At 56.0% G+C, this 11743-nt stretch overlaps 1 protein-coding gene across 1 annotated transcript; it reads left to right on the forward strand.

The window, feature by feature from the left end:
• Window positions 1-697: 697 nt before the first annotated feature.
• Window positions 698-10189, forward strand: FAM162A (family with sequence similarity 162 member A). Its single transcript, XM_077346331.1, has 5 exons — window positions 698-1029; window positions 2201-2326; window positions 7726-7831; window positions 8639-8747; window positions 9787-10189. The coding sequence occupies exons 1-5, from the start codon at window positions 1008-1010 to the stop codon at window positions 9877-9879; spliced, it is 456 nt and encodes a 151-aa protein (XP_077202446.1). The 5' UTR covers window positions 698-1007; the 3' UTR covers window positions 9880-10189.
• Window positions 10190-11743: the final 1554 nt, after the last annotated feature.

The following is an 11743-nucleotide window of genomic DNA, read 5'->3' on the forward strand; positions in this document are numbered from 1 at the left end:
ACGAGTAGCCCAAGGTCGCCCTGGCCGACATGACTCGGTGCTTGCACAGGGGAGACCTTCACCTTGAACGTGTTTCCGTAGCTTTTTCAAGGGCCATCAATGTCCCTGTCTTCAACTTCAGCTGGGAGTAGCGGTTGTTATAACCACAAAACCAGAGTCCAAGAGCACCTTTAAGCCCAGCAAAGATTTCTTTGAGCCCCTCACTGGGTGTGCGTCAAGGAGACTCAGCCCCTGAGCGCTCTGGGCCTGCCGGAGGGCCTGGGCTGGGCCTGGGGGCAGCCCTGTGGTCGAGGCTTCCGCCCGGGCGGGTCTCGTGTCAACTGAGCCTGCCCGGGCTGGGCGGCCGTGCCCGCGGGCGGGGAAAGAGCGGAGGGGCAAGGGGCCACAGCTCGCTTAGGGCAGCTCCTCCCCGGCCCCCCTGCCCAGGCCACACTGCCCATGCCCCTGAGCCCCCTGCCCTGGGACCGCCGCGGCCGGCCAGACGCGGAGCGGGGGGGGGAGGGGGCTGCAGGGGCTGCAGGGGCCGGAGGGGGGGCTGAGGGGCCAGGGCGGCCAGCAGAGCCAGTGCGGCAGCCTCTCCCGAGAGGGACGGGCCCTGGGGCTGCTGGGGGCTGGCCGGCCTCGGCGGAGGGGCGCCCTTGGGCAGGCGCGGCGGGGTGGCCCCGATCCCCGGCTGACACCTCCTCCCTCCCCGCCCCCCTGAGCCCCGCAGCCCCCGCAGCCGGCTCCGACGGTCCCTGCCGAGAGGGGAACCGGAGAGGAGCTGCGATTCCGGGGGATCCCACTTGGGAGGGAGCCCGGGGAGAACAGGGGCCCCGGGTGGAGCGCAAGGCCCAAGAGGGCCCCCTTTCCGGGGGGGGGGACCGAGCACCCCCCGCTCCCGCCTGGAGGCTGGCACCCCGCCCTCCTCCCTGGGCCCGCCCCGCCGTAGCCCCGCCCCCGAGCCTTGGCCCCGCCCCCTCCTGCTCCTCCCCCTCCCGCTCCTGCTCGGCGATCCCGGCGCGGCCATGGCGGGGGCTGCAGGCGGCGGTGAGTGGTCAGCCCTGGCCGGCCCTTCCCCGGGAGAGCGCAGGGGGCTTGCATGCAAGGCGCCGCCCGGAGTTGGCAACCCCGCCCCGCACGCCCCCCCCCCAGGCTCAGGGGCTTCCTCCCGAGTAACTCCCGGCGGAGCCCCTTCGACTCCTGCCCGCCGGCCGGGCGCTCGCTCCGGGCGGCGGAAGGGCTCGCCCTCCGTGCGCACGACGACCCTGCGAGGTAGAGGAGGCTCTACGGGCGCGGAAGAGAGACTGGCCCGGGGGTACCCGGCAAGCTGCGCGGCCCAGGACTGGGGTTTGAACGCGTGTCTTACGAGGACCCGCGTGAAGCTTCCAGGCAGCCAGAGGGAGGGATGCCAGGCTCCAGGGGGGACCTGGGGATCCCCCGGAATTCCAGCTCTGCAAGCTGCAGAGATCAGTTCCCCAGCAGGAAATGGAAGCATTGCGGGGTGGGCTCTAAGGCCTTGAACCCCATTTGGGGAGTCATTCCCCCCCCCAGCACCATCCCTAAATCTCCAGGAGTTTCCCAACCTGTATCCAGTACCCCTGCCCCACATCCCACCCCTTGCAGGTGTCCAGGGGAGACCTGACTACCCTCTCCTGGGTTCCTAAGGTTCACCTTCGCCTCCGCCCCAAAGGCAGTCTTGGGGTTGTCCCAGGAGCTTTCCTGTTGCCAGAATTCCTGGTGCTGAGGATTAGAATCCTGGAGTTGCAAGGGACCTCCTGGGTCATCTAGTCCAACCCCCTGCACTACACAGTACACTCACATCCCGATTGCTCATCCACTGTCACCTGCCACCCCCTTGAAACCGGGTCATCTTTTGCATGTAAATAATTTGGTGGTCTTTGCTTGCAGTGCAGATTCTCTCTCCTTCCTAGTGTTGCCAGCCTCCAGGTGGGGCCTGGAGATCTCACCAAATTGCCCCTGGTGTTCTGGATGCCGAGATCAGTTCCTCTGGAGGAAGGGGCTGCTTGGGAGGGGGGCTTCTAAGGCATTGCACCCCACTAAGATCCCTCCCTGCCTCCACCTCCAAAATTTCCCACTGGGGCTCCCCTCCCTGTTTCTAGTCTGTGATCTGAGATCACAATCCCTGTTCTGCAGGGCTGGCATTTTTATAAGCCGCCCCTGACCCCCAACAAAACCTATGTATGCTTTTCCCCTCTAGGTAACATTGTTAGGCTTTTGGACCGAAATGCTTTTTGTGTTGTGCGGATGACTAAAGCGACACGTTGGCAGGCCAGCAGGAGGCTGTGCACGAAACCCCCGGAAGGTGGAGCTCCAAAGCCCTCGGGTAAGACCCCATAAATTGCTCTTGAGGAAACACATAGGGCCGAGCTTGCTCTGAAGGCAGTCTTGCTGGGGGCAGGGGTGGGGGGCGGACACAACCCAACTTACTGTGCAGGGGTGGGCAAACTGTGGCTCTCCGGATGTCCATAGACTACAATTCCCATGAGCTCATGGGAATTGTAGTCCATGGACATCCGGAGAGCCACAGTTTGCCCACCTGTGGCATATAGGATTTCAGCTGCAGGCTGGTAACAGCTTGATAACAGCTTGTTGCAAAGTTGCCATTAACCGCGTTGACATACTAAGCCTCTCTACCCCCCGCCACACTCCCCCAAGGTCAGTCGTTTAAACGACCTTGCAAGCTGCAGCGTTCTGGTTTGGGAAAAGTTCATTCCTTTTAAATAGAACGCTCCGGGCTGGGATTGGCGGACCTCGGCTGCGACTGTACATAAGGATGGCGGCCCAGCAAGATCTGGTTGGTGTGATTGTAATGTCTGAGCAGACTCCAAAGAACTTGGGATCTTGGAGGGGTGCCATGCCTTAGAAGCCCCCAGATTGGAAGCTGCTGCTCTTGACCCCTGCACCAGGCTGGCCACACGGAATGAGTCCCATCGGAGGCCCCTGCACTCAATGCATTGCCAAGCGGCAACTGGCTCATGGCAGCCCTGGAAAATATTTCTCAAAGCGAGTGAGAAGCAGAGGCAGCTCCCCGTTGCTTCCCCCTGCAGAGCCTTCCATGCTGGTCCCCCGTCCAAGTACTGACCCCCTGCTGGGCACCACGAATCGCTCCTGCGATGCAGAGACCTGCTGGGTGGGGGGAAATAGCGGTTTTCCTGGGTGACAAACAGTACGGACCTAACCCGAACGGTGCCCTTCAAAGTCTGGGATCAGCACCAAAAGCCTTCCGAGTTTTTGGTCAACTGTGAAGGGTGGCTAGATCCCCGCAGCAAAGAGTTAACAAGTATGCCTTAAAAATAATAATAATACAGTGGGAAGACTCAGGAGCTGCTCTGGGAATGTTATCAGCCTTTCCCATCCAATGAAATCCCTTCTCTCTCATAAAAGAATAAAACCCTCTCCAATTCCCAAAAGAGTACAGCTGGAGATCGCGTCACGTCTCTCCAGGCGGAAATGGCCTTTAAAGGCCTCTTTTGCAATCTCAAGCTTTGTCTTTCCGTTGTTACATTGCTGGCAGTTATTAAGGGCATACAGCGGGCTAAAAGTGACCATGCCTGCTAGTCTTGGATATCCCCCTGCCTACTCTCCCCCTTTTAAAAAAGACCGCCCCCCCTCCCCCAAGTTGGTTGGCACTCTGGTGCTCAAGCTGTTTGATCTATCCTGGAGGGAACTTCAGGTGGTTTTATGCAGATACGTATTGATTAAATGGGAATCCAACATGGCTTAAAGCAGGGGTGCCCAAACTGTGGCTCTTCAGATGTCCACGGACTGAAGTTCCCAGGGGCTCATGGGAATTGTAGTCTGTGGACATCTGGAGAGCCACAGTTTGGCTATCCCTTGCCTAAAGCATTGTTCTCCTGCTGTTTTATCCTCGCAATAACCCTGCAAACTGGGTTAAAGGTAAGAAGGTGTGACTGGACCAAGGTCACGTCCAAGTTTCTTTTATGTGTTTACTAGCTTCAAAGCCCATAAGAACGGGCCTTGAAAGGGTCCCTCCCCTGGCCAGGCAGCTTAAGGTGGCCTTGGGCGGCAGCTGGCAGCCGGATCAAGTGGGTCGGGTGGGGGCTGGGCAGCTCGTGAGGAGGCCCTGGACAGAGCTCCTTAGCAGGCAGGCAGCAGGCCGGGAGGCCCTCGTTAGCAGGCCCTCCAGAAGGACCCTTTGCCCAGGGCCCTCTCCCCTTACCTGCACTGAGGTGCGTCTGAGAGCAAAGAGGCCAAAGTCCAGGGATGGAGGGCGGGAGCTGCAGGGGCAGGGCTGATTGGCCCTATTCCAACTTGGACAGCAAGACATGTTTTACCCACCCAGGCTGTTTTCCAAATATATAGAGGAACAGCAATGGATAAGGATTAGACTTTTTTTATTTGCCACTCCCCCAAAGGGCATAGCGGCAGCTTACATGAAGACTGTCCGAGTTAAAAGTAGCTTAGATGACAAATGCACTATTAAATGAACTCTTGAAGTATATGTTGCCCGCACCCGGCCACTAAGAAAGCAACCCACTCAACGATTCTACTTCAAAGGCCAACCAAAAGGACTTGGTCTTGCGGAAAGCACACACGGTCATTATCCGAGAGTGCATTCCGCACTCTGAGAAGGCCCTTCCCCGGTGACAGCCATCTGAGCCATTCTGGGGCCAGGCAGCCGAAGAGGACCCTAGAGCATGACCCTAGAGTGGTGGTATTAGTAGGCAGATCCCCCCCTTTCAATGAGGAGCAATTTACAGATAGAAAACCATGCACTCTTCCTTGAATATCGTCTCAGATATCATAAGCAATACACTGCCTAGGCCAAAGTGGCGTAAAATGGGTGGAAGCCAGAGCCAGTCCGGATGATGCAGTTTAGTATGAGTGGGAACGGCTGGCCCGCTAGCAACCCTCTTCCCTCCCCACAGAACTTAGGACAGTCGGGTTGGAAAGAACCTGCCAGTTAACCCCGTCAGGCTCCTTCCTCACCCATTTATCCTAATTAGACATTTAACACAATTCTGCAAACCTGTAGCTCTCCTGTCCGGTAAACCAAGGGCCATAAAGAACAATTTATAACTATGGTTCAACTCTGGGGGTGACGCCCTCGAGCGTTTTGAGGACCCAGCTTGCTGGGGGGTAAATGGTAATGACTGGGGAAGGCACTGGCAAACCACCCCGTATTGAGTCTGCCATGAAAACGCTAGAGGGCATCACCCCAAGGGTCAGACATGACTCAGGGGATTGCACAGGGGATACCTTTACCTTTATGGTTCAACTCCTGGTAGACCCATTACACTTCTCCTGGATCATCGTTCAGCCTTGGCAAACACATCCAAGGGATTGTTTTGGATATCTGACTGCCCCGGTAATACCTTGTCCGATATCAAGGGGCATTCTGCTCCATGACGGTCTCCGTGCGCACCCATGGCCTTGTGGTCCTGCCTCCCCTCTTGCCTGGTAATTGCTGGTCGTTTTGCTGCTTCTGCAGACCTTGAGACTGATAATATAACCTTTCCTGAAATAACTTCTCCACTTTCCTCCCTGAATCCTCCTTAGCAACCCTTGCGTGTGCTTTTCAGTGTGTTTTGTGTGCGCTGTACCCCCTTTTTGTCCCTTAATGAAAGCCTTCCCAGTCAACCATCTGACTGGTTTCTTGAGAGGTTTCTCTAAGGGAACAATCCCTGTAAACATCAATGGAGATGCCAGTTACCCCTCCTTGAATAAGAGTGGTGGCTTCTAATCTGGTGAGTTGGGTTTAATTCCCTGCTCCTCAACACACAGCCAGCTGGGGGACCTTGAGCTCCCCATAGCACTGAGAAAGCTGCTCTGACCGAGAAGGAATCCCTGGGCTCTCTCAGCCTCCCCTCCCTCACAGGGTGCCTGTTGTGGGGAGAGGAAAGGGAAGGCGACTGGAAGCCACTTTGAGACTCCTTCGGGGAGAGAAAAGCGGCATATAAAAACCAACTTTTATATGGATAAATTGAAAGAGTGCTTCTAGGTAACTGTGTGTGAACGAGACCTTGGGGTACTTGTGGACTGTAAACTAAACATGAGCAGGCAGTGTGATGCAGCGGTAAAAAAGGCAAATGCCATTTTGGGCTGTATCAACAGGGGCATCACATCAAAATCACAAGATGTCATCGTCCCATTGTATACGGCACTGGTCAGACCACACCTGGAGTACTGTGTGCAGTTCTGGAGGCCTCACTTCAAGAAGGACGTCGATAAAATTGAAAGGGTACAGAGGAGAGCGACGAGGATGATCTGGGGCCAAGGGACCAAGCCCTATGAAGATAGGTTGAGGGACTTGGGAATGTTCAGCCTGGAGAAAAGGAGGTTGAGAGGGGACATGATAGCCCTCTTTAAGTGTTTGAAAGGTTGTCACTTGGAGGAGGGCAGGATGCTGTTTCTGCTGGCTGCAGAGGAAAGGACAGGCAGTAATGGGTTTAAACTTCAAGTACAACGATATAGGCTAGATATCAGGAAAAGGTTTTTCACAGTCAGAGTAGTTCAGCAGTGGAATAGGCTGCCTAAGGAGGTGGTGAGCGCCCCCTCACTGGCAGTCTTCAAGCAAAGGTTGGATACACACTTTTCTTGGATGCTTTAGGACAGTGGTCCCCAACCTTTCTGAGGTTGGGGACCGGCAGGGCATCGGGCCGCGGGCCGCGCCCACGCATCGGGCCGCGCCTGGGTGCCGCGCCCGGGTGCCGCGCCCGGGTGCCGCGCCCACGCATCCGGCTGCACCCGCGGCCCGGCCCTGATTCCCTCTGCCCGCCCTCCCTTTACTGCGGGGGGGGGGAGAGGGATCCGCGGCCCGGCGCCATGGCCTTCGTGGCCCGGCACCGGGCCGCGGCTCGCAGGTTGGGGACCACTGCTTTGGGACAGTGGTCCCCAACCTGCGGTCCGCGGCCTGGTGCCTTTCAACCCGGGCTTCCTTGACATCCCTGGAAGGGTCTCTTGAATGGGAGGCAGTTCATTAACTTTTCACATATTTTTTAAAATTATGACCAGACATGGTCAGGCTGACCCACCCATCCCCTCCCAGAAAGGCCAATGATGGGCCTGGAGTGGTGGGAAGGGGCCCCGGGTGGGCGTGCTTCCCAACCATATTCTGCACAATTCTGCACAATTGCGCCATTTATGGGGTTTCTTGAAGCTTGAAGAATGTTTCAGAGGTTTCCCAACAGTGGAAAAGTTGAGAAAGGCTAGAGAAAGGCTAAATAGTTCTCGAGGGCCTGCAAAGCTGAGCTGTTCCACCTGCCTGCTGGAGCCAGCCTGGCACCATAGTTAACTGCAGCAGGTTTGATTCCCTGCTCCTCCTCCCTGTGCAGCCAGCTGGGTGACCTTGAACTAGTCACCATCCCATTAGAGCTGTTCTCACCGGGAAATTCTGCCAGAGCTCTCTCAGACTTACCTACGTCGCAGGAGGGGCCTGTATTTTTGGGAGAAGGGAATACTGATTGTCAGCTGCTTTGGGAACACATTCGGGGAGTCAAAAGCGGGGTGCAAAAACCAGCTCTGCTTCTGGAGAACCTATACCACAGCCTAAGGCCCCTCCACCCTAGAAAGGCGAAAATTAGGAGGAGGCGGTTCATTGCTTTTGACGTTTTTATTGATCTGTGTGGCTTCAGAACCAGGGAAGTTTAGTATTTAAGTATTCCATCCGAAGCCCATGCGGCAGCTGTGGCCCTGGTGCTTCGGCAGTGCCCCACTCAGCGTGACTCAGGCGACCCCTTTTCTGCCCCACACCTTCTGCAGGCCCTGGCTTCCGAATCCCAGGGTACAAGCCCACCGACTGGGACAAGAAGACTTTGTTATGGACGGGCCGTTTCAAGAAAGCAGAAGACATCCCAGAAATCTTGCCGTAAGTGCCCATGTTCGGCCCCCCCTCAAAGGTCTCCATTTCTGAAAGGGGAAGGGGGGAGGCCACAAGGCTGAGGGCCCCCCCTAGCACATTGGTCTGTATCACCTGTGGGCAACCCTGGTTGAGAAAGCCTGATAGAGTCAGTGCATCAGTCATAGGCCTCCTTCAGTGCAAGATTATTCTATTATTATTATTATTATTATTATTATTATTATTATTATTATTATTAAATTTATTTCCCGCCACTCCCAACACCGGCTCATGGCAGGTTACAAAGTGTCCAATAAAGCACGCAATAAAACGCCATTAAAAACAGGACAGAATCATAGAAAAAAACTGGCACTTACATGGCGGAATTTCTCCATCATCCATCCGCCGACCGATCTCTAGTGAGGGGTGGAAAGAGGGGCCAAGATCGTAATGGCCTAACTGCGGCCCTCCAGATGTCCATGGACTACAATTCCCATGAGCCCCTACAAGGGAATGCTAGCAGGGGCTCATGGGAATTGTAGTCCATGGACATCTGGAGGGCCGCAGTTTGACTACCACTAACTAATGTCTAACACGGGGGGCGGGGATCCCAAACCGATCTCCCTCACTACCCCGGCCTCAACCGTCGGCCTGGCGGAAGAGCTCCGTCTTGAGGTCCTGCGGAACACCCAAAGCTCCTGCAGGGCCGCCAGCTCTCCTGGGAGCTCCCTCCACCAGGTCGGGGCCAGGACGGAGAAGGCGACGCAAACGTCGTAGCTGCTCACGTGCGGCCATGTGTCTCGTTGGAGTGACGTTGTTGGGGGGCTCTTTTTTCAGGCCTGAAGTGATCTCCAGTGCGAGGAACAAGATCCGAGTGCAGATCAGCTACCTGATGATGATCTCGGTCGTTCTGGGCTGCCTGGGCATTGTTATTTTTGGAAAACGGGTGAGTTCAAAAAGACCAAGAGGGACAGGACTTCCCTTTCGGGTGCAATTTTCACTGTTCCAAGACGTTCTTTGGAGTGTATTTGAGGGCAGTAAGAAGCCCGAAATGCAGTGCCATATTAAAGTATAAGCATTATTCCTTTTGCGGGAGGAAATGTGCCTCTTTGTCTAGAGAGCTTGCACAATGCAGCAGCTAGGAGACTGGGCTTTGAAGAAGAGGAGTTGTTTTTTATTCCCCGCTTTTCTCTGCCTTAAGTGGCTTACAACCACTTTCCCTTCCTCTCTCCTCAACAGTCACCTTGTAAGGGAGGTGGGACTGAGAGAGTCCTGAGAGAACTGGGGTTGGCCCAAGGACACTCAGCAGGCCTCATGTGTCCCAGAGGGGCTGGCCATTGCCCTCCGTCCCTCCCTCCCTCTCCGCACAATGGACACCCTGTGAGGCAGGTGAGCCTGAGGGAGTTATGAGAGAACTGTGATTGGCCCAAGGTCACCCAGCAGACTGCATGGAGGAGGACGGGGGAATCTAAGCCAGCAGATGAAGCAGGCTCCGGAGGAGAATCCCATTGAGTTCTTACTTCTGCCAGGACCTTCCCAGGCATTCCAGTGGGTCTGTGGGTCTGTGGCTGCAAAAACCAACACACAGCAAAAGGCAGGAGACAACAAGTTGCAATGACCAGCGTGATGTTCTGGTTAAGAGGAGCAGCCTCTAATTAGGAGATCTGGGTTTGATTCCCCATGCCTCCTCCACATGCCGGCAGCTGGGTGAACTTGGGCCAGTCTCAATTCTCTCAGAGCTCTCTCGGCCTCACCCACCTCACAGGGCATCTGTGGTGAGGAGAGGGAGGGAAGGGGATTGGAAGCTGCTTTGGAACTCCTTCAGGTAGTGAGAAGTGGGGTGTCGAAGCCCCCAGCTCTTCTCCATGAATTAAAAAGGCATATTGGTGAAGTGCTCAGTGGCGTCAGCACACCTCCTGCGTGTGGAGCTGAAGGGCTGCCGTTGCGCATGTGCCTCATGGGTCCCCTCTGCTTTTCCCCTGCAGGCCGCTGCAAGACACGAGTCCCTCACAAGCCTGAACTTGGAGAGGAAAGCCCACCTCAGAAAGGAGGCTGAGAGCAGCCCGGCCAAGCCCTAACCGCGACCACCAAGGCACACCTGGCGGCGTCTGGTATTTCGGATGCAGGAAGTCCTTTATTTCATAGCAGCCCCCCAGCTCCGTTCCTTCCCGTCGGGACCTTTGTATTTTGGTTTGGTCAGGCACCCCGTCGATAGCGAGTGAGGGTAGCCGGACTTGGCGCTTGGGTGGCCCGATCCACTGTCCCTCCGTTCACCTCTTGAGGCACTCGGAAACAAAGCATTTTACCCTGTCCACACGGCAGGCCTGTAAGAAAACACACTGGATTGAGGTTGACTTGAGAGCATAAAGCTCATTTGTTCAACAAGAAGCGGAGACCTGTTCACCCTGTGCATTTGCCCTCACGCGTAACGTAGACATGCCCTGTGGCAGCCGTAAAGGCATCATCGTAAGCTGTGGTGCTGATGACTCACCTCTTGAAGCAGGGGCTGCTGGGGGCAGGGGTGGGGCAGGATGCTAGGCCTCACGCCCCTCAACACACACAGCTGTAAGCTCCCCCAGCACTTAGACCCACCAAACAGCTGAGCAGCTCAGCTGATTGGTGGTGTCTTCCCCGCATTCTCCCGAGGCTGTGGAGAGAAGCATTCGCTGGCAGGGGCTCATGGGAATTGTAGTCCATTGACATCGGGAGGGCCACGGTTTGACTACCCCTGTCCTAACATGTCCACCTTTCTTCTGAGCATCAAGTTTCCCACAGCCTGTTGTATTTTTTTGCATAATGGGCTGTATTGCTAGCATATATAGGCTGCAGTGTTCACAAGATTTTACCTGTAGAATGTTTTGCACGGTATATTGCAGTGATCAATAGCTGTTAATTTTGGTAGGGGCCATCAGTTTAGGCAGGGTGGTAGACAGCTTCGTCGAGTCACAGCTGACTTGTGGCAATCCCGGACAGCAGGGCTGGGCCAAATTGGTTCTCCAGATGTCCAGGGACTACCAATCCCATGTTTAGTAGCCCACGGACATCTGGAGAGGCAGTTTGGCTACCCCTGCTGTGTATTTTTCCAAGAAGAGATGGTCATAGGGGGTCGTTGGCTAGCCTGCCCTTCTCACCATTCCCGTCCGGGCTCTTATTGGCCATGACTGACCTTGCTTAATGTCCAAAATATGACGAGGTCAGGCTGCCTGGGGCCCTCCAAGTAGCAGCTAATCATTTACTTCTGCTTGTCCCCTCATCATTCTGGTTCGTCTGGGCTCTGATTGAACACCTCCCCTTCCTCTCCCCACAGCAGAAACCATGTGAGACACACCCGGAAAGAGCTCTGAGAGAACTGGGACTAGCCCAGGGTCACCCAGCAGGGTGTGTGTGGAGGAGGAGTGGGGAATTGAGCCCAGCTCTCCAGATTAGAGGCCACTGCTCTGAACCACACCCCGTGGGCACTGGGGAAACCTGGGCCTGCACAGTCTCTTGGGAGGGGGCCAGGAGGGGCTGAATGGCTTGGCTTTCAGGGGACACCCTTTTAGAGAGGGAGGAAAACAGGCCCAGGAACAAGCAGGGCACTCTGTGGGCTGGAGAAATCCTCAGCCAGATGTTTGCTGCTCCTTTAATGTCCTTGGTCCCCCCCTCCGCCCCCTGTCCAGTGGCACCCGCTCTCAAGATGGACACGACAGGCGTTGGTAGAGATGAGGCCAGGCCCTGCTTCAGCAGAGGCAAAAAGGACGTTGCAGTCCAGGCCTTGAAGAAGAGGGAACAACCTCTCACCTTGCAGGGGTAGTTCAGGCACATTCCTGCCTGGTCGCTCTCTGGCAACCATTCATCGGCCACCCGGCTCCTTCTCAGGAGAGGCCGAGCCCTGCTGCAATCGCATTCCTGTGGAAAGCCCCTCCAGGGCAGCATTCTGAGCAGACACCAAGTGAACGGGGA

Source organism: Paroedura picta, chromosome 7, assembly GCF_049243985.1.
Source record: "Paroedura picta isolate Pp20150507F chromosome 7, Ppicta_v3.0, whole genome shotgun sequence".
In the NCBI taxonomy this organism is placed as follows: domain Eukaryota; kingdom Metazoa; phylum Chordata; class Lepidosauria; order Squamata; family Gekkonidae; genus Paroedura; species Paroedura picta.

Excerpts from the sequence above, each read along its gene's own strand:
- FAM162A (XM_077346331.1), top strand. The coding sequence starts at position 1,008 with ATGGCGGGGGCTGCAGGCGGCG. Across the intron at positions 2,327-7,725 it reads TGGAGCTCCAAAGCCCTCGG|GCCCTGGCTTCCGAATCCCA; the intron begins GTAAGACCCCAT and ends CACCTTCTGCAG. Across the intron at positions 8,748-9,786 it reads TTGTTATTTTTGGAAAACGG|GCCGCTGCAAGACACGAGTC; the intron begins GTGAGTTCAAAA and ends TTTCCCCTGCAG.